The 23,701-nt window shown below is 33.3% G+C and overlaps 1 protein-coding gene and 2 pseudogenes across 1 annotated transcript; all 3 read right to left on the bottom strand.

The window, feature by feature from the left end:
* Nucleotides 1–133: 133 nt before the first annotated feature.
* Nucleotides 134–9,185, bottom strand: LOC100783339 (beta-fructofuranosidase, insoluble isoenzyme 1-like; annotated as a pseudogene).
* A 7,033-nt stretch (nt 9,186–16,218) lies between these two features.
* On the bottom strand, nt 16,219–20,602 carry LOC100782807 (cell wall / vacuolar inhibitor of fructosidase 1). The gene is made up of 2 exons (XM_006605497.4): nt 20,565–20,602; nt 16,219–16,729 (listed from the first exon to the last, which is right to left on the bottom strand). The coding sequence occupies exons 1-2, from the start codon at nt 20,600–20,602 to the stop codon at nt 16,219–16,221; spliced, it is 549 nt and encodes a 182-aa protein (XP_006605560.2).
* A 1,883-nt stretch (nt 20,603–22,485) lies between these two features.
* LOC100782274 (beta-fructofuranosidase, insoluble isoenzyme 1-like) overlaps nt 22,486–23,701 on the bottom strand; it is a 55,567-nt pseudogene continuing 54,351 nt past the window's right edge.

The following is a 23,701-nucleotide window of genomic DNA, read 5'->3' as shown; positions in this document are numbered from 1 at the left end:
TATCTCACTGTTTACATGGGTAACTAACCAACAGGAATTAAAAACTAATTAATGATATGTCTTAGTTCCACTCACCCTGGCATAACTACCAGTAGCAACCTAACTAACTTGGACTTCAATTGCTACTGGCTGATCATTTTATATCAGCAGATATCATGCTCCAAGCTTTCAGGTTTTCCACCACGATTGGTTCAGTACCATTGTTGAACACAAACAAGTACGCTTGGTTCATCACTGCTAGCTCAGGATAGACCCGGGACAAAATGTTTGTCTTCCCTCCTGCTCCAAAACTCTCCACAACTGAGTGATCAATCTTCCATTCATTTGAAAAAACAAAGAATATTAAATAATTATACATTAGTATTTTGGAGCTCATAAATGCTATATATAAGCACCAAATGGAATTGAATTTGCACATACCAAACTCCTAAGAAAAATCTTCTTATCTGTGGCCAAATCCACATCTACAAACCCAGCAAATTGGGGTTTGTACAGATCACTCTTCAAAGATGAACTATTTAGAAATATCAAAAACAAAAATAACCAATTCGAAGGAAATACAAAATAACAAAATAACATATAATTAAAATAACCTAACCCTATCAAATGCAATTCTCCAATCACTTATTTGATCTCTTTTGGTCCTAAAACCCATCCTATCATGAAGATAGAAAGAAAACTAGAAGTTCTCAACCCAATTTGGAATAGACTAACCTTCTCGCATCAGAGCATAAGAGAACAATATGCTTATTTGGACTTTTGAAAACTCTGAAAAACAAAGGAGTGAACTCTTCCAGATTTTGAGAAGCCAAAGTAGAAGTCCAAATGGTCCAACCCCACCCTATAGTTTTGAACCCTTTTCAGCACATAGATCCTGCGCCTTTACCCACTTAGGATCATATGCCTCTGCCTTGTCCAAGCTTGAAAAGGCGAACGTAACTTCAACATCTGCCAGCAGTTATATAATACCGTTATATGTGTTTATTTGTATGAACATACACTCATTAATGCATAATTAAGAATTAGACCTGGGCTGCAGTGATTCCTTTTACTTCACTATAATCTCCCTTCTCAAGCCTTTGATTGTCTATGTTAACTTCTTTGCCTCTGAGACTGTTTAACTCTTCAACAGGCCATTGCACCAATTGTCTCCCAGTAAAATCGAGCCACACAGTTCGTGGAATCGCCTAATTATTTTACCAGACACATACATGCATATTACAATTCCTTTAATTTGTATAAGGATACAAAAATAAAACACTTATAGCTGAATGCCAAAGAAAAAACATGAAAGGGAGTTAGAGATTCAGAATCGAGCAAAGATTGAATAAATCTAGAATTATCTCTCTCAATCCAAGAAAAAAAATATTGAAAACATATGTAAGATTGGGCGGTGAAGAGAATAGTTAGGGTATAAAAAAAAGAAAGGCAAGAGCAAGATGGAGGCAAAATTTAATTTCTTACAAACAAATTTTTTTATTTTACATTTAAACTGAATAATTTTATGTCAGAGTATTTAACAATATAAAATATATTGTCTCCTGATTAGATTGAACAATTTAAGAGAAATTAGTGTACCCTGGCCTGTAGCTGCATCTATTGAAACTGATAAAAATACTGGCTTTCCAAATAGCCCTGAACCAGTAACTACTACCACCACTCGTGGAATACCAACTTTTATCAAAACCAACCAGAAAATAAGGAGTGCAACTACAGTCAACCTATCAAACTCCTATTACTTAGGACTTATAAACAAAAGATAAAACCATATGAAATATAAAATAAGAGAACAAAACTCTATTTTATTTTAACCTTGGGTTAAAGGAAATGCATAAATATAAATTCAGTACCTGAATTCCTGCCCATCCTTTCCAAAAATTGTCTTTTGGTTTATCACTCTCGTTTGCCCAACCCCATAAGATCCTCCGGTTCTTGCTGGGGTCAAAAAACGATTTGGAAGCATAGAAGTTGCCATAATCATAACTAAGTCCGCCCCAACCATCCAGAAGTGTTGTCAGGCACATACCTATCCTTATCCTCCAGATAGGTCCCCACAGTGTAGTAATCAAACTTAGTATCGTCAAGGCTGTTCTTCAACACATGTTTCACTGGATTCCCCACTACATTTCCTATAACTGAAACTGGGTAAAAGTCGGGGCACTCCCACATACCCGTACCACCCATGGAATGGATAGTGTTTGGCTGGAACCCATGTCATGAAGTCCTTGCTCCTGTATAGATAAGCTATTCCTCTGCGCTTCCTTACACTGCCCACCAGCATCCTCCAGTGACCGTCCTTTCCCCACCAAGCTGTTGTGGGGTCACGAAATTCAGTTTGGTTAGCATCTTTATCTACCACAACTGGGTTGAGCCTGTCTGGTTTCACCCATCTCCGAAGAAGTGGGTCATTTGGGTCTTCTGGTTCGGCATAGCATTGCACTTGAGTGTTATTTTTGTCTATAACTCCAGTTTAGAGGATCATGGGCCCCTTACCGGGGACTATGGTAGCAGACCCTGACCAGCAGCCAAATTTGTCAAAGGGCTTTGATGGATAAATAGCATGTTCAATGCCATTCCAGTTTATCAGATCCTTGGACACCGAGTGCGCCCACACTATGTTACCCCATTCTGTCCCTTTGGGATTGTACTGGTAGAACAGATGGTACACTCCATTGTAGTACATTGGCCCTGCATTGTTGACAATTAAAAGTGTGAGATGGTGTACACAAATATATGGATGGTTGTCATTGAAAAATTTAAAGTAAAATATAATAGAATTATAAAGTTCTTGCTTACCGTTTGGATCTGCATGTGATTGACACATCGTTACAGAGATATAGGAACCATGAAAGGATTACATGCAAAGGAAAGAAAGTTATTAGCTTGATTGGTAATGAAAACTAAAATTATAAAATTTCTACATAATATGTTTATATATGATAGCATGAGACTGTCAAAATAAGTAAAGGAAGCATGTATTTTAATGTATTATTTTTTGGTACACATTTTAATGTTATATGAATGGTTAAAATTACTCATTTCTTATAAAAAAAAAGAATAATATTAAATTTTACTGTCAAACTTTTTACACAATGTTATCAAAATGCAGAAGTAGTCTACTTATTTGATGCAAATGAAAGAAAAGTTTCATCTTTAAGGATTAAACTTACTACAATGATGTGCATGAGTACAAGGGAGAAAATCATAATAAACACTATTACATTATGTTGCACTTTTAATTTCAATCTTGGTTTCTTACTCCAAAAAAAAAACATTAAAAACTATTACATTTCATCCCTTTCCCTTCTCTTTCTATCAATTATCAAAATAGCCTAAAACAAGAATGCCATTTTTTTTGTATGAAGAGCTAGATCCACTGTCCTACATTACAGACACGGAAAGAGAGGGGCCAAAACAATTTATTTAAATAAACTTATCTGAATATGATCATGATTTACTAAAATGCCTTTTGAAATCATATGCCCCAAGGGAAACAAATCCCAATTTAGGGTCATTAATTCATTCATAACTTTGAATAATTGCTATTTACGATTATCCTATAATTATCCTTTTCAGAGGGACACAGTTTCTTTCTAGTTCTTAATAAAGCAGACTTACTGTTGAAATTGTTACAAATTTCTAGAATATTCTTAAATATAATATGTATGAATATGGTAGAACAATCTAGAACTATAGTGTGTATAGAATATGGTAGAACAATCTAGAACTATAATGTGTATGAATATGGTAGAACAATCTAGAACTATAAGTCTATGTATAAGATAGAAGAATTTAGAACTATCATGATACTAATCTATCATGAAAACTCTAGAAAGACCTAAATTAATGTAGAAACATTCACCACCATTGAGAGGTTGGTGACTTGAGCCTATAAATAGGCAATTGGTATGTTGTAATTGACAATCCAAGAAATCAATGACATAGCCTTCTTTCTAAAACAATTCTCTAAAACTATCAACTATCAACTATCATCTAATCAACTACCAACAGTGGTATCTGAGCTACGTTCGGTCATACATTGGGCGTAGTTATATTACCTACCTACCATTCCAAAATCCTTCCAACTACTTCAAAAATTTCCTTTGTACTATTAACCCACTCTAATAATATTTTTTCTAAGCTATGGATAACACTACTCAATCGTCAAATATTTCTGTCCCTATCTTCAATGGTGAAAATTATGATTTCTGGCGTGTTAAAATGGAAACATATTTTTCATCTCAAGATTTATGGGGCATAGTAGAAGAAGGCTTCACCATTCCCGCGGATACTTCAGCTCTTAATGCATCTCAAGAAAAAGAGTTGAAGAAAAATAAACAGAAAAATTCATAGGCGTTGTTCACCTTGCAACAAGCGGTGACTGATCCAATTTTCCCAAGAATTATGGGAGCTAAGACTGCCAAAGAAGCATGGAACACATTGCAGGAGGAGTTTCAAGGAAGTGTTAAGGTACGTGTCGTTAAACTTCAATCTCTAAGAAGAGATTTTGAACTATTGAAGATGAAGGAGTCTGAGACAGTTAAAGATTACTATTCTAAAGTTAAAGAAATAGTTAATCAAATGAGAGCTTTTGGGGAAGATATTCTTGACAAGAAAATTGTTGAGAAAATTCTAATTACTATGCCCCAAAAGTTTGACCCAATCGTGACAACGATTGAGGAAACCAAAGATCTGTCCACTCTATCAGAGACAGAACTTGTGGGCTCTCTTGAAGCATATGAGTAAAGACTGTATAGGCATAAAGAAGATACAATTGAAAATGCCTTCCAGTCAAAGTTTAAATTTCAGTCCCAAAACAAAGAAAATAGAGGAAAGAAAAATTATGGAGAAACTTCTAGAAGAAGAGAAGGTTCTAGGAATTTCCTTAAGAACAAAACAGATAAAAATCCTCCATGCAATATATGCAAAAGGCAAGGCCACGCAGAGAAAAATTGTTGGTTTCGTAATATGCCACAATGCAACCATTGCAAGAAGTTCGGGCACGTAGAGAAAAATTGTTGCAACAAAAATAGGCATCAAGCTAATATCGCAGAGGAGCATGATCAAGAACAATGTACATTCTACGCCACTCAAGACTCAATAAAAGAAAAGGGAGGAAATTGGTACTTGGATAGTGGATGTAACAACCACATGGCCAAGGATGAGACATTTTCAAAAGTATTGATGAGTCTGTCAAAGTCAAAGTTCGACTGGGAAATGGAAGTGTGGTTGAATCAAAAGGCAAAGACACTGTCATGGTGGAGACAGATAAAGGTACGCGACTCATCCATGATGTCTTACTAGTTCCCAGCCTAAAAGAAAATCTTCTAAGCATTGGCCAAATGATGGAGAGAGGCTACACACTTCACTTTGAAGGAGGTGTATGCAAAATCTTAGACAACAAAAATAAAAGGTCTGAGATAGCCCAAGTAAAGATGAATAAAAGCAATAGAAGCTTCCCTCTAAATTTAAAATATGCAACAAACATTGCCATGAAGGTACAAGTTGATGATTCATGGCTATGGCATCGAAGATTTGGCCACTTCAACTCACATGCCTTGAAGTTGTTACATGAGAAGAACATGATGAGAGATCTTCCAAACATAAAGGAGAACAATGAAGTGTGTGAAGGATGTCTTATTGGTAAGCAACACCGATTTCCTTTCTCAACAAGTGGAGCATGGAGAGCGAAAGATCTATTGGAGCTGATACATACGGACGTTTGTGGACCAATGAGGACGCCATCACATGGGAACAACAGGTACTTCATACTCTTCATTGATGACTTCTCTAGAATGACATGGGTATATTTTCTAAAAGAAAAATCAGAAGTCTTTGGAGTATTCAAAAAGTTCAAGGCCCTTGCTGAAAATCAAAGTGGAAAACGGATAAAAGTACTAAGAAGTGATCGCGGCAAAGAGTACACCTCTCGCGAGTTTGAAAGATTTTGTGAGGATGAAGGCATTGAGAGACAACTTACAGTCGCATATTCTCCTCAACAAAATGGAGTGTCCGAGAGAAAGAATCGCACAGTTATGGAGATGGCTAGATCGATGCTCAAGGAAAAGGGACTACCTAACACATTTTGGGCTGAAGCAGTCTACACTGCTGTTTACATACTCAACAGATGTCCAACTAAGTCTGTAAAAGACAAGACTCCAATTGAAACTTGGAACGGGAAGAAGCCATCAGCAAAGCACCTAAGGGTCTTTGGATCTATATGCTACATTCATATTCCAGACATGAAGAGGCACAAGCTTGAAGACAAGACTATACGAGGTATCTTCCTTGGGTATAGCAATATCTCTAAGGGCTACCGTGTCTACAACTTGCAAACTAAGAAACTCGTCATCAGTCGAGATGTTGAAGTTGATGAATATGCTTCATGGAATTGGGATGAAGAAAAAGTGGAGAAGAACGTTCTTATACCCACTCAACTACCTCAAGAAGAAGCTGAGGAAGAAGACCCAGGTGAACCACCTTCACCTCCACCACAACAACAAGATCAAGAACTATCGTCACCAGAGTCTACTCCAAGACGAGTGAGATCTTTGGTGGACATATAAAAAACCTGTAACTTGGCCATACTTGAACCTGGAAGCTTTGAAGAAGCGTCAAAGCAGGAAGTATGGGTCAAGGCAATGGAAGAAGAGATACAGATGATCGAGAAAAACAACACATGGGAGTTAGTAAATTGTCCCCATGGAAAAGATATCATTGGGGTTAAGTGGGTCTATAAGACAAAGCTCAACCCTGATGGAACCATACAGAAACACAAGGCAAGGCTAGTAGCTAAGGGTTACTCACAGCAACCCAGAATTGACTACAATGAGACATTTGCACCAGTAGCTCGTCTTGATACCATAAGAGCTCTAATAGCTCTTGCGTCACAAAAAGGATGGAGTATCCATCAACTAGATGTCAAATCTGTCTTCCTTAATGGCGTACTTGAAGAAGAGATCTATGTGGAGCAACCACAAGGATTCGTGTCTGAAGGCAAAGAAAACAAAGTGTTAAGACTAAGAAAAGCACTCTACGGTTTGAAGCAAGCACCTCGAGCATGGTATAGCAGAATCGATCAGTATTTCATGGATCGAGGATTCAGGAGGAGCAAGAGTGAGCCTACACTTTACATCAAGCCTCAAGCTACACGGCCTGACATGATGTATACTACAAGTCTTCTATCAAGATTCATGCAAAGCCCAAGTCAAATACACTTTGGAGCAGGAAAAAGAATTTTGAGGAATCTACAAGGAACAAAAGAGTTCGGTATATGGTATACTACCGAAACCAACTCAGAATTACTTGGCTACACCGACAGTGATTGGGCAGGTTCAGCAGATGACATGAAGAGTACCTCTGGCTATGCTTTCTCACTAGGATCAGGAATGTTCTCTTGGGCGTCGAAGAAGCAAGCTACAATAGCACAATTAACAGCAGAAGCAGAGTACGTGGCAGCTACTGAAGCAACGAGTCAAGCTATATGGATTCGTAGGATACTTGAAGACATGGGAGAAAAACAAGATAAGCCTACTAAAATCAACTACGACAACAAATCAGCAATTGCAATGGCGAAGAATCCAGTTCATCACAACAGAACAAAACACATAGCAATCAAGTATCACTTTATCAGAGAAGCTGAAACAACTAAAGAGATCAAACTCGACTACTGCAGAACAGAAGATCAAATTGCAGACATATTCACGAAGGCTTTGTCGAGACCAAGATTTGAAGAATTATGAGCTATGCTCGGAGTCACAGAAATTTGCATCAAGGAGGAGTGTTGAAATTGCTACAAATTTCTAGAATATTCTTAAATATAATATGTATGAATATGGTAGAACAATCTAGAACTATAATATGTATGAATATGGTAGAACAATCTAGAACTATAAGTCTATGTATAAGATAGAATAATTTAGAACTATCATGATACTAATCTATCATGAAAACTCTAGAAAGACCTAAAGTAATGTAGAAACATTCACCACCATTGAGAGGTTGGTGACTTGAGCCTATAAATAGGCAATTGGTATGTTGTAATTGACAATCCAAGAAATCAATGATATAGCCTTCTTTCTAAAACAATTCTCTAAAACTATCAACTATCAACTATCATCTAATCAACTACCAACACTTACAGTCAATGATTAAAACAAGAATTTCATTTTTTTTTTATGAAAAGCTAAAGGATTTATTGATTATAAAACGTGTAGGAAAATCGAAAACGTGATGCATTAACACTAAAATCCTAAGTCATCCACCTTAAATTACATACACAGAAAGAGGGACCAAAACAATGAATTCAAACTTATCTGAATATGATTTACTAAAATGAAATTTCTGTTGTAGTTTGTAAAGTTTCTTTCTGAAATCATATGCCCCAAGGGAAACATACCCCAATCTAGGGTCAATTCATTCATAACTATGAATAATTTCCCTCATTAGCACTAATATCTTAAGTTGTCCACTGTCCTACATTACATGCACAGAAAGAGAGGAACCAAAACAATCGGTTCAAACTAATCACTTCTACGATTTACAAAATTTCCATTAGTATAGTAGTTTGTAAAGTTACCTTTTGAAATCATTTGCCCCAAGGGCAACATATCCCAATTCATTCATATCTTTGAATAATTTCTCTCTACAATTATTTAGTATGCTGAAAGAACATTATGCCAACATCATCTGGACATACCAAATTTACACACACTTACAATACAATCAAACATAAAATTAGATTTATTTAGCCACTTTAGAAAAGCTACATATGGATCAAACTATCTGCAATGCACTAATTTGGTAAATGAAACTCAGAGTAAGCAAATAAGCCTAGGACCCACCAAGTGAATACATAAAACCAGCCAGTCCTCCACACCACATACAAACCCCAGGGCAAATTAACGCATCCTGACTTAAACCACTTTGTGCAATAATCGTAGACTATTGAAGACCTCTACTGCAATATGTCCACAAAAGAATTGAAACAAGATCATAATCTATTCATTAATTCATCTCCTTTTCAAAGAGACACAGTTGCTTTCTAGTTTTTTATAATGCAGTCAACGATTAAAACTAACTACAGAATATGGCAAGATATGCAAAAACGAAAATGCAGGTCCAGAAATAAAGTCTTCATTCTAACCGTTCATCCAGTTTTTAAGGGGCTGGAAATGGAATCCAGTTCTGTGATAATCTCATCTCACCGAAACCGCTTCAATGCAATTGTTGATCATCAGCAACACCATGGAGTAAAACACCACAGGCATCCTGGTGTTTGGGAGAGCCATCTGAAAAATGGACACCCAAATCAGTACATCACAGCTCCAAAGTTAATTACCAAGAAAACTCACAAGTCACAACAGGAAATTGAAGCTTTGCTAGTATATTAGCAGCATAGGAACAAATGCTTTTTCCGTCAGCAAATAAGAATATATAATATTAGTAGCGGACTAGTTCCAAATCACAAGCTGTAAAAAGGGAAGCAGCCCAAAAAATATACAAAGACCAAAAAGGTCCCATGATGAACACAAAATAAAGAAAATCAGTCAAAACAACAGCAACTCATCAAAGGAAAAACTGACCAATCGTAAAAGGAGAAGTTGACCAAGGCTTTGATTTAAGCACTACTGAGTCCACTACCCTTCGATTCTGATTTGTTCTTTCAGTTCAATAAGTGGTGCTTGTTTACAGGTTCATTGAGTCGCCTAGTGCTGCTATTGGATATATATTCTGACATGTAGGGGATGCTGATAGTATCATTAGTTTTTCAATTAAATTTCATTTTTTTTTTATTGCATTGAGTATTATTATTTTTGAACATCTTGAAAAGATAAAACTGGAATCGGTGATTCCATACTTAATTTCCCAATATGGAAACTTGAATTAATTAAATGCTTTTCTAGGTTCTGTTAGAATTCTTATACTACCTAGTACCTATATGCCTGCTTGAAAAGATTTTTCCCAACGTTTAACGCCTAGTCGCCTACTATGTATGAATTTGTAAGCTGAGATTTCTTTTAACTATAAAATTTGATTAAACTTTTTAAGATAAGAGTGTCTAAATATTTTCAATAGCCCCCTCCCCCCTCTCCCCATCTCCCAATTTCCTTCTTTTCAAGGACCAACCCTGAAAAGGGTGTTAGTTAGTCAGTGATAGTTCATGCTTTACGATTCTGGGAGGTCCATGTGACAATGGGAAGGACATAAGAAATTTGTGAGAGCTTAATGGGGAGAAAGGGGTCACGTGAGCTTTTTTAGTGAATTACTAAGAGTCGTTAGATCAAATTAAAATGAATGATTGAGATTTGGTGTTATACAGTAATTTGACACATTGATATCATTTTGATGCCATGGCATATATGTCCTCTCAAATAATAATACTGATGAATTAAGGAAAATATATATTAACTAATGTGTTAAGAATATTGAAAAAGTAAAATAAAAAATATTTTTATTGGAATGAGTAAAAGTGCTCCCTATAACTTTAAATAAAAAATTTTATCTTTTTATTTCCTTAATTATCACCCTAGACTAAGAAGTAGTATTTCGTTCACATTAGAGGAACTAATTGTAATATCTCTGTTTCTTTTTTTTAATCAAAAGGTGACAATTGCCAGCTAAACAAGGAGAAGACATTCCAACCCCTTGTCTTAAACCCAAAACCAACACAACCCGAAATTTACATTAAAGGTATATTATTGACAGTCATGTGGCTTTCCAAAAGTGGGAACAAATTTTAAAAACAGAGGTATCCAACATAGACATGGCAAGAAAATTCGTATCCGTGAGTATCTGTCCGAATCGGTCCCGACTTTGATGGATAATATCCGAGTTGACCGGGTATGGGTTCGGGTTTGGGTTTTCTCCAATAATCAAAAGTAGGGTACGGGTACGGGTATGTGATTACTACATCTGTCCCGACCCTGAATCCGGACCCGCCCCGTCACTTAAATTTTTTAGAATTTTTTGCATAATTTAATCAAAAGGCCTAGAATTTTAATTACTAGTTAATTTTATTTTAAATTTTTGAAATAATTTAATATTCTTTTCTTAACGATTTTTGTAAACACATGCACTATGATAAATTTATTGATATATAAGTAGTTAAAAATATATGTTTAACAATCAATTTATTTTTTCTAAAATCAAATTTTTAATATTTTTTTTACAAAAAAAAATATTTTTCTAATTTGAATCGGATACAGGACAATGTCAGAGATACCCAATACCCCTAACGGGTTCAGAGATGCGATAATAAATTTTAACCCGTTGACTATCGAGCATGGGGATATGTTGGGGGAGTTGGGGTCGAAGATTGGGGAGACAATACCCGTTCCCGCTCTGCCCCATTGCCATGTCTAATCTAACATAGTGAAAATATTATAAGATACCCTCTCACTCTCATATAAGTTACCTTCTTCTCATATGATATATCATATATTTAATTAACGTTAATATTAAATATTGACTAAAAAACATTAATATTAAATAGTGTAATTAATTATTTCTAAAAAAATATTACTTTTGGCCATTGAATAATACCCATTATAACATAAAGTAAAAAAAAAATAGTTGTTTTATTTTTTATTTAATAAAAAATATTAATTAGTCAGACATTTTAATAGAAAGTAGGTTTGGAATGCACAAATATTATTAGTTACGGGAAGAAGGATAACGAGTTTTAGTGGTCTTATTAATGGATATTTGACTTCATGCATTCATTTATGATACTATATAAAATAATATTTTTTTAATACTAAATACAAATTGATTTTGGCTTAACATTTATAAAATAAAAAAGTAGTAACATATTTTTGATTGACGAATTATTGTTGGACCAAAGCTTAAAACCTTGAAGATATGTCTTTAGGTCTTAGTTTTGGTTTAATAATTTTACAATGTCAAACAAGTTTAATAGATGTGACATTTGTATTGATTGTTTTAGACTGGCATGATGATTGTTCTAGGTTAAGTCTTCTTTTTTACATTATTAATATGATTCTAAGGTGTTAAACAAATTGATTCATCTCTAAGTTTCTTAAGAGCAATGAGTTCAACATATATAGTGTAATTGATTATAATGTTTTGAAATCAATTACAAAATGTTACAACAAGCAACATACCTCTCTTCTACTTGAAATTTGGCAAGCTTTGATCAATTAACCAATTATTAGTTTCAGTAATCGATTATAGAACACAATTTTAGAAGGAGGGAGGCTTTATAGCTTGAGATAATTGATTAACATGTACTATAATCCATTAGATTACTTTTGGAAACTTAAGGTGCTCCTTGTGTGATGAATAATCAATACCACAATTGCTAATCAATTATTCCAAAAAGCATGAGAAACTCTTTATCTAAAAGAGATAATGGATTACAAATTTTTTGAAAAGGTAGAACAAATAGGATTTTGGAGAATTATTTGATTACCATATTTGACAATTGATTAAATCTGTTTTACCGGTGAAAATTATAAATATTTGTTAACTCGTTGGCAAGTGTATCAAATTTTGTCACAAGTAATAAAGTACTTGGAAGTCCGAGTGTCGAATCCACGGGGACTTTGTTTGTACTTAGATTAAAGCAAATCAAATTTACAAGCAAGAGATAAGAAATTTAAAATAAAAGATGCAGAAAGATAAAGATTTAAAAGGAAAGATAAGAGATAAAAGATAGAGAAGATAAAATATTTAAATTAAAAGATAATAAAGATAAAAAAATAGAAGATAAAAAAATAAGATAAGAAAAGAAAAATAAAAGATAAGAAAGATAAGAAAAAAATAAGATGAATAAAAGATAAGTTCTCATGAATGTGATGATGTTGGGACCTAGCCTGCTTTATCTGCCTAGGATGTATAATTTTATGATTTTTCTTTATCAATATAGGTGAATTTATCCTACTCACATCTGTTCATTTACTTGTCCCTGATTCCTCACGATGATTAGTCTATTCTATTTATCTATCTTCCAAATTCCTTTGGAAAGATTCAATGAATAAAATGCATGAAGTATGAATTCTAGATGTTTGCAAAAATGCATCGGCATGAAATTATCATTATATGTCTAGCAATGACTTTCTTTTATGAAATCTTTTCTTTTTGTTCTATTAGAAGTTGTCATCTTCCAAGTGTCTAACCCCTAAAACTAATGCATGCATATTTTCTTTAAATTTTATTTAGAAGTTACCATCTCTCGAGCATCTAACCCTTAACAAAATATAAAAGATGAATAATGCATGAAAAGATAATAGAAAAGAAAAGAAAACACCTGGTATTGCATTGATAAATAGTGAGTACATCATACATCGATTTGGCTTTTAGGTCTGTCAGACCCTATCTAATAATTTAACCTCTCATGTCATGAGAGACTTTTACACTTTAGGAGGTTGAGGTGGATGGAAGAAAGTGTGTCTCCTCGATCTTTGGCTTAACTCCCTTTGGAGTAGACTTGGACCTAATCCTAAAAATCTTCCTTATTGATATTTTTTATATTTCTTCGATCTTTTTCTCTTTTAATCCCTCGTTTTTATATCTGCACACCATAATTAAGAAAAATATCAAATCTTAATATTTAAGCCAAAAATAACTGCTAAATAAAATATTTTTAAAGATATTTTCAATATATTTTTATTATCAAAATAGCTCATATTTAGTAGTTATCAATATCTTTTTATGTTCTTTTCATTTGTGACTCTTAATACACTTTTAACTTTGAGAAAAATACTTAAAGAGAGTCAAGGGAATTTCATTATATTTCTTCTGAAGATTCAATGCAAGCTGATCAAGATTCATTCATTAATGTTCATCATGATTTGATCATTCTTAGAAGAAGAACTTGAAAATGTTGTGATCTACACATCAAGGTGTATTCGTTTTTATTCAGAAATTCATTTTTTTTTATCTTGGTTAGGTTTATATACCAAGAGTTTTGTGAGTTGATAGGATTTGAACTCTCATTCTTTCTCTTATAGGATTTAAGGAAATAGTAAAATCTAGGGAATTATATTTGCATAGTATTTATACCTAATTCTCTATAAGTGAAAGTTCTAAGAGATTTTAAAACAAGGTCCCTTAAGAATTGAACCATTATAAATTTTATGTATAATTCTCATTCTCTTTGACTCTTAGCTTTGTTGTTAAATTTTGGAAATGAAATTGGTGTTAAAGGGCCATCAAATTTTGTTTTTCATATGATCTTGTTGTGATAATCTTTTCAGAAAACATTGATTAATGAAAATGGGTTGTTTTGATTGAATTAACAAATAAAGCGGTAAAAGTTCAATCCCCTCCCTTTTTAGATTCCCGGAGAACCCCACAATTATAGTTTTTTTAAACTAAAAATAAAATAATACTTTTTAGCCAATTCAAAAAGAAGTCACTTTAAATAATTACATATTTATATGAATATATATTATTTTAAAAAATTATTTATGCGATTTCCAATAATGATATTTGTTTTAACTGCATCAATGACATTTAATTATAGAATTCATTTTAAAAATATCTAAAAAATATAGTAAAATATAAATTGTTATTATAAAATACATCCAACACAGAAAAAATTATAAAGAGATTAAAGAACAGTTCCATTAGCATCAACATAATTTGGTAAAAAATTACCCATGACACTTAACATTGCAATTAATTCTTGGTCAAAATATGCTATACTATTTGACTCATTAATAATAATATCTTTAAATGCTCAAAGACAAACTCATTTCTAGGAGTATCTCAATATTGTAGTTATTTTTGTGTAAAGCGTTGTTGTATTTTCTTAATATATATCGTTTACTTTCCACTTTATACTTTATAACTGATGATAGATTCTACACGCAATCCTATATTTTAAGGTTAAAAGAGTAAGAAAACATAAGTGCACTTTATTTTTAATTTAAATTTCCAACTTCTTTAATTTTTTAGGCTTTTATGATCATATTCTAAGGAAGATTCTGTTGAACTTGAAGCGCCTCTCTCAATAATTATTATCGCCGTACATATTCAAATAAAAACATTAATACTATAAAATCAAGTTTGGTGAGCTGAAAAGGAAATAAAATATTTAGTTGAATAGAGAATAAAAGTATCCAATGAGCTGAAAAGGATACCAATTGTCGAAAAAAATAGTCAATAAAAGTTAAAAGGGTTAACTGAGTTCTTAGTAATTAAACTTTTTTGAAATTTAATTTTTTAGTCTCTAACCAAATGTTTGATTTCTCAAGATCCCTCATTTTTTTTCCATTAAGATTTGTGGTCCCAAAACTTTTGTTTGACGACTAGTTGAGATCCTATACTTTTAGAAAATTCAGTTTTTTTTTTCCTAAATAAAAGCTTGAACCCATAATTTTTATTTATTTATTGTGATTTTAGGAACTAAAAATTGAATTTTTTTTTTTAATTTTAGTGACTAAAAACTTTAACAAATAAAAGTTGACGGACATTGATCAATTAACTTTTTGCTTAGGAACTAAAAGCTAAATTTCTTAAAAAATTAGTTTAGGGATCTTAACCCAACAAACTTTTGTTTAAGGACTAAAAATTGAATTTTAGAAAAGGTTAGGGGTTAAAAACTTTACTAATACAAGATAAAATTTGAGAACGATTGAAAACTTACCCTCCTCTGCATGTGCAGTTCTACATGTCCCCCTACGCCTGCACCTGATTGATGCTCCGCGAGCTCAAACGGTGTTTCTTGAAGAAGAGTATCATTGGCGTGAGGGGAGAGTTGCGAGTTCGACAATGAGATTTTTTGGAACTTTCAAGTGGAAGAAATGATGAATGTTATAAATGAAAATATATGAACGTCTTGGAAGGTTCTTATATCAAGAAAAAAATTCTAATTTTTCACCTTTTAGAAGGAAATTAAAATTTTATTTTTTAGTTGTTTAAATTTCTATTTTGAAATTCCAAAATTTAAAGGAGTCAAAATACACCCCCTATCTACATATAGGTCCGCCACTCCGTTTCATCCTAGCTAAATCACTGTTGAGCATCATAACCAAATTAAACAAACTAGTATAGATGTATAAATTCTGTTGGTTCGTCCAACCTTAATTATCACACTACACAGAAAATGCCTGAACAAACAATTTTCAATAACATTCATTCAAATAGACTTCATTTTCATACAATAATGTCGCTCATTATCCTTTTATATCTGGACAGTTTGTTAATGACACTTTTTTTTTTCTCTCTAGTCAAACAGGAAATAATGAGTACCTAGAGCAAAATCCTAATAATGGCCCTTGCCACATTCGCCACATCACGCATACCATTATTCACATGGGTGAGTGGTGATTTCCCATTGAAGCGATTCTCGCAAATATCAGCCTCAACAGCACAATCACTAACCGCATCATCTGCAAATTTGGGGTCTCCCCTCACAGCCCTAGTGGCTTCTGGTATATCAAGTATCAAAATCCTTTTGTAATCGACAGCACATTCACTTAAGGCTTTCTTATTACCACCCTGCTTTAGAAGTTGCTTGATTGTTTTCTCGGCTTCATTTGCTTTGGCTTGGATCACATCGACCAAAATCAATGCAAGGCCTGCAATATCAGCGCTAGGGGCACGGGGGTCACCTTTTAGGAGTTGAAGACAAAGATTAGGTTTTGGGGTTCTCTTGCAAGTTTCCTCAATGAGTTTCAAATCATTTGGTTGCAAAACTCTGCAATGACATGCTGACATTGAAATGATAGCCACAACAAGAATGCTGCAAATTATAGAGGTTCTTCAAGTTCAGCATCTTTGTTAGAATACGATAGATGATATATACAAGGCTCAAGAATTGAAGTTGGGGAATAGAAATTGAAATCAAGTGCACTGTGGTTGTGGAGCTTCCTGTTCTTTCAGCCTTAAATATAGAATTGCTTCGAGAGATACTCATCAATTACAAGAATTTTAATGTGACAAGTAAATGATATTATTAATAAAATAAATAACGGTCAGAAACTGAGTATAACATTAATTATTATTAAATACTAATACTAATAAATGAGATTTTTCTAATAAATGGGTCAAAGATATTATTGATGAATCAAATAGTATAATTTGACAATAATCAAATTACTGATGACAAGTGTCAAGTTAGTTTAAAAAAAATAGTTTTTAGTGGCATTATGCTCATAATTTCTAAGTATGTTTTTTGGCTTGAGCTTTCACTACCTGATCTTTAAGAATATTTTTTGGTCTAACACTAAGTAAAAATATTACTAACTTGTTTTTGGTAATAATTAGAAAATATCATCAAATATCAATAAATATTAATGATATGTTTTCGTAACTTTGGAAGATCAAAGAGCTACTCCAAATTGTACTTGAGATAAGAATGTGATTAAACAGCACTGAGAATAAGATTATGTAATTTGCTTTCTTAGATGTCTTGGAGAAGCTTATGGAACTGCTAGAACTCAGATTTTGCTTATGGAATCCTTGCCTTCAATTAGCAAGGTCTTATCTCTTGTTATTCAACTAGAAGAACCACTACTAGAAAATATAATTTTCACACTGATTATTAAGGTCTTACAACATTGTTTATTAACCGATATTGAAACTACTCATGTTAAAAGTCTCTGTGTTAACATCGGTTTTTCAAAATTGATGTAAACTAAATTACACAACATCGATTTTCTACAAAATCGATGTCATGCATAAAAAAATAACAAAAAACATAAAATATGTAGGAAATCGCATCAATTTTTTTTATGAATATTGATGTTGTTGTTGAATATGAATTGTTCACTAATTCTTTTCCTTCTCCAATTTTTTCAACATTGTAAGCCTGTTCTGTATTTTTGCTTTAATGTTTATTTATTTAATAAATCATGATTGACTACATTATTTTGTACTATTTTACATTAACCTTTTTCTTGAAATAATTTTGTTTTTCAGTTAATTATAGTTACAATCATTTTTCCCTTCAAATTTAACTCAGTTTTCAACTTGGTTCCTTTTGTAGTATTCCACATCCCTATAAGCTGTAACTATTAAGTTTATATAAAAAAATTTCTCCCACAGGGCATGGTAATATTCAAGGAAAAGTTTGATGCTCAAATCTTAGTAATATGTTATGCTTTGCATGACTTCTGGTAATTAGACCAAGAGACAATTGGATATGTGAAATCTGAAATTTCCATCATGAGGCATGGGAATGACGATCACTTGAAACTCCAAAGCATGGATTTTTTGTTTTCCCAATCTATATATTAATTCCTGGGTTCTTTCTTTGGTGGTTTCCCAATCAATTCCATACTTAAGCCTTGAGTTTTTGTACATGCAGGAGAGTCTATGAACTCAGAGGCAATTCTAATTGTTTAGACCCAAGTAAAGGGCCTCCATGCACTGGGTAACTGTTACTTTCCTTGGATCTGATTGTGTTGTGTATTTTTTCAAGATGTTGTTCATTCTGGGTCTCATTCAAGTGGTGTCATAAAATATGATAAAGTAAGACTTTGTGATTTTCTTGTCATAAAATATGATCTTCCAATGCTTATCATTTGATATTCTTCTCTTAATTTTCTGTTTTGCATATCCATGCATGAATGGACTGTATGTAGAATGTTAGCCTCGTAGAATTCCTTTTTAAAACATTTTGGAAATTGCTAATGCATTTGAAATTTTAGAATGAATTGTTAAGCTCTAGCTGATTGATATTGCTGTTATCTTGTTCTAGTGAGTAAAATAAAATTGGATTGTTTGACTATTTTAACTAACATATAGGGAGTATGATAGGGTGTGACCCCCTATTGAAAAGGTCTATGAAAGAATAAATAAGGAAATAGAGCTGCTTGAGTTAGTTACATAAGTCAGCAGAGTAGTTAGGATCGAGAGATGTTTGTACAAAAAGGGGAGGAAGGCTTAGGAAGAGATATTCAGAAAAATTGGAAATTCATTGTGAGGATTCTGGTCCCTCAAAGAACCAGAGCTATTCTTTCTGTGGTTCAATTCATTATTGGGGAATAACCCCGTTCTGTTCTTTTCTTTTTTCGGTATTCTATTACTGTTATATGCGGATCCAGTTTCTGAGTGTATCATGAACATATAGTGAAAATTGTACTAGATATTTGTCATCTATTACATAAATGCTGGAATAATTTCTGGTGTTTGTATTTTGTAGAAATTAACTAAGAGGTGAAAAGATTTTCCTGTGAAAATAAGGATTCCACTGTAATTTCTAACAGAGAGGAGCAATGACCCTTAGGAGATTAAGGATTCAAATGTAATTCTAAAGTTGTTTTAAACAGATTATGACATTGACACCTTGGAAGTTTTTGAAACCTAAAACGTGCCCTCTGGTTCTTATATTGCGTTGGCCTCCATTGGTATTGTTATTTCATGATTTTCATCTGTATATAATTGTGTAAAATTTTTTGTAAAAACTCTCAATGCCTGCACAAAATTTGAACATGGCAAGTCTCTTAAGAAAATTAAAAATAGTAGGGAAGTGTAATTTTCTGTATTATCATCTATATGCCTTTGGTGCATGTTTTATTTGTGGAAGTTTTCGATTATCGTATTGTTGACTTTGTAATGAATATAATAAAAGAGTTTCAGCGTGTAACTTCTCTCTGTGCCTTGATCCTTCCAAAGGGAAAATTCACATGACAATTTGATTTTTTTTATGGACAAATGTTACTTGTTATCTTTCCTATCCTTTTGACTTGATAATATTTCTGTGCCATACATGAACCGCACAAGGTTTCAATTCTATCCACTTAGCTCATTTAGTGATCTGTGGGCAAGATTAATATCCTTCCTCAGCTGAGTCCAATGAATGCCAAGTTATGCCTTTCCTACACTCCTTGCTTTTTCTCAAAAAAAAAAAAGAAAAAAAAATTACGGAAGAACTCAATCTATAGGGGACAAAGCTCATTTATTCAATTATTTTGACATATAAATTTTAGGTAACCTGTTTGGCCGGTAATTTTGTTTACTATTAACCTGTTGGGTGCTTATAATCCATAATTACTGATTAGAGAAAACTAGTTTTTTGTTTTGTTATTCTCAATCAATTTTTACAATTATATCTTTTTTTTAACGGATTACTTATTAGATTCCATTCCAAGAAAATGTATGTCTTTCCCTCTAGTTTTTTTTATACTCATTGGTAAATATAATTTACTTATTAGATTCCAATTCAAGAAAATATAAATTACAACTTTTAAGTTCTAAATATAAATTACTTCTAAGTTCTTTGCAAATACACTTAATAAATAAAAGTTGAGATACCTTGATCAGTCAAGTTCTTGTTTAAGAACTAAAATCCAAATTTAAAAAAAAAATAATGATTTAGAGATCATAACCCAGCAAACTTTTATTTAATGACTAAAAATTAAATTTTGAAAAGGTTAGGAATTAAAAACTTAACTAACCCAAGATAAAATTTGACAAAGATTGAAAACTTAAGAACAGGGGTTTAAAATTATAAAATTAAGAGTGCACAAACAAACAACAATAAATATATATTTGTATTTCCTTAAAAGTTACTGAGTGCAATTACACCCCCTTAACTGTAAGATGAAGAGGTTCACTCAAGGAAGAGGAAATCACATAGTGAAGCAATGTACCTTTTGTGAGAATGAGAAACAATGTCAGGAAATCTCATATTGTCTGCTTTATTTCTCGGGGTGCAACTTATATATTTGTTGAATAACTTTAATTAGTGCTAATTGGTTTTAAGCTAAAATCTAAGAATCCATGTTGCTACAAACATGGTTTCCCACTCAGAAGACTTTGTTTCCTCAATTCACTCCTGAGCAAATTCAAGAGCTGCTAACTATTCTGCAGCGCAACAAAATCCAGCCTCACACTGTTAATCAAGTCAGTTCATTTGTTGGCGAGTCATCCACTCATCACAACTTCTCAAATGACCAATTAGCACGCAAACAATCTACACATTCATCAATTGAAAGTATTTGGTGATTCTGATTGGTTGACCTATAATATTGTGTTTTTTACAAAGTGCATGGATCCCTCCCCATTTGTGAATGGACTGTCATATTAACTGTATCTAGACAAATGAACAGAGAACCTAAATAAAACTACATGTGACCTATGAAGCACGGACACGCCGCTGATGTGCTGCGTCCCACGTTGGAGGCGTACCGGACACGCAAACGGGTACAACTCCGGTATGACGCGGTGTCTGTTGCCTCCGCCTGTCACTGGACACGGTTGGACACAAGAAGCGCGCGATTGGACGCGGTCCACCAAGTAGTGGACATGCGCGACGATGCGCAGGTTAATAATCGTGCACACTCCTCATCCGATAAGGACTCACCGGATACAAAATCACAGGCTGCGAATATCAAAAGAAGAGAAGGTAGGAAAGAAAAAGGACAAAAGAATCGGTTGATGTTTGAGGAATCGCGTTAGAGCGAAATTTCAATGAAGGAGCAGCGGCGGCAGAGAGATACACCAAGCATGGCGGCGACGGCAGGTTGTAGCTTCCAATTTAGAGAGTAAAACGATGAAGCGATTTGGATTAAACGATGATGATGTTCAGATGAAAAGGGGGAAAGAGTTTTTGTTTGCACTTTTTATTTTCCTCTAGAGAGAGACACACCGAGAAAATGATATATTAATAAGGTGAGGAAAAAAAGTTTTTTTTTTTTCATTTGAGAAACGTTTTTATTTACACTCTTTTTTTAATTTTTGTTGCCTTATGAGTCATGGTGGCATTGGCTCTTGAGTGTAACCAACTATACGAGTCCACATGGCGATGATGTTGCGTGGTCCTTCAACTGAACGGTTAAGGTAAATCTGTATTTATTTCTTAATAATTCTACATTTTCTTATAGCTATTTATTATTAATTTACTAATTTTTTATACTAAATATTAATTGTATTTAATATTTACAAGAGATTAAATATAATTTTATTTTTTATTTAACATTTTCTTTGTAAAATATTAATGTTTAAATTTTAATTAGCAACCTATCCCATTTGTGACTATTATCATAGGAAAAGTTTTTTTAAGATGATGATGAATATATAAATCTTGATTTTCAATTTAGATCTTTTATGCATATAGCTCATATTTAACTTTGTGTAATTTATTTTATTTAATTATATATATATATATATATATATAGTTGTGTGTGTCGTATATTTTGGACATGACAGATGTTCACGTGTCCGTATTTGTATTCGTGTCGTGTCCGGTTTCCGTGTTGGTGTCGGTGCTTCATAGCATGTGACACATATATCGTAGGTCAACCAAAGACAATGCAAGAAATAGATAAATCACATTATGTCAAATTTAAGTATTTCAAATTGAGAGATATGAACAGCAGAGAAGATTGAACGAAGAAAACGATTCTCATTGCATAAAGGTATTCATAAAGAAAGAAAAGTATGTCACTGTTTACATGCGTAACTAACCAACAGCAATTAAAAACTAATTAATGATATGTCTGAGTTCCATCCACCCTGGCATAAGTACCAGTAACCACCTAACTAACTTGGACTTCAATTGCTTCAGGCTGATCATTTTATATCAGTTGATATCATGCTCCAAGCTTTGAGGTTTTGCACTACGATTGGTTCAGTACCATTGTTGAACACAAACAAGTGCGCTTGGTTCATCACTGCTAGCTCAGGATAGACTCGGGACAAAATGTTTGTCTTCCCTCCTGCTCCAAAACTCTCCACAACTGAGTGATCAATCTTCCATTCATTTGAAAACACAAAGAATATTAAATACTTATACAATAGTATTTTGGAGTTCATAAATGCTATATATAAGTACCAAGTGGAATTGAATTTGCACATACCAAACTCCTAAGAGAAATCTTCTTATCCACGGTCAAATCCACATCTACAAACACAGCAAATTGTGGTTTGTACAGATCACTCTTCAAAGATGAACTATTTAGAAATACCAAAAACAAAAATAACCAATTCGAAGGAAATACAAAAAAAGAAAATATCATATAATTAAAATAACCTAACCCCATCCAATGCAATTCTCCAACCACTTAATTTGATCTCTTTAGGTCTAAAACCCATCCTATCATGAAGATAGAAAGAAAACTAGAAGTTCTCATCCCAATTTGGAATAGACTAACCTTCTCGCATCAGAGCATAAGAGAACAATATGCTTATTTGGACTTTTGAAAACTCTGAAAAACACAGGAGTGAACTCTTCGAGATTTTGAGTAGCCAAAGTCAGAAGTCCAAACGGTCCAACCCCACCCTGTAGTTTTGAACCCCACCTCTGCCTTGTCCAAGCTTGAAAAGGAGAACGTAACTTCAACATCTGCCTGCAGTTATATAATATCATTAGTTTTATATCATTATATGTATTTAGTTGTATGAGCATACATTCATTAATGCATAATTAAGAATTAGACCTGGGCAGCAGTGATTCCTTTTACTTCACTATAATCTCTCTTCTCAAGCCTTTGATTGTCTATGTTAACTTCTTTGCCTCTGAGACTGTTTAACTCTTCAACAGGTCATTGCACTAATTGTCTCCCAGTAAAATCGAGCCACACAGTTCGTGGAATCGCCTAATTATTTTACCAGACACAGACACGCATATTACAATTCCTTTAATTTGTATAAGGATGAAAGGGAGTTAGAGATTCAGAATCAAGCAAAGATTGAATAAATCTAGAATTATCTCTCTCAATCCTAGAAAAAAAATATTGAAAACATATGTAAGATTGGGCAGTGAAGAGAATAAAAGGGGTAGAAAGAA

The sequence above is a fragment of the Glycine max genome, chromosome 20 (assembly GCF_000004515.6).
Source record: "Glycine max cultivar Williams 82 chromosome 20, Glycine_max_v4.0, whole genome shotgun sequence".
In the NCBI taxonomy this organism is placed as follows: domain Eukaryota; kingdom Viridiplantae; phylum Streptophyta; class Magnoliopsida; order Fabales; family Fabaceae; genus Glycine; species Glycine max.
The sequence above is the reverse complement of the archived record's forward strand: the minus strand, read 5'-3'. Positions and strand labels throughout refer to the sequence as shown.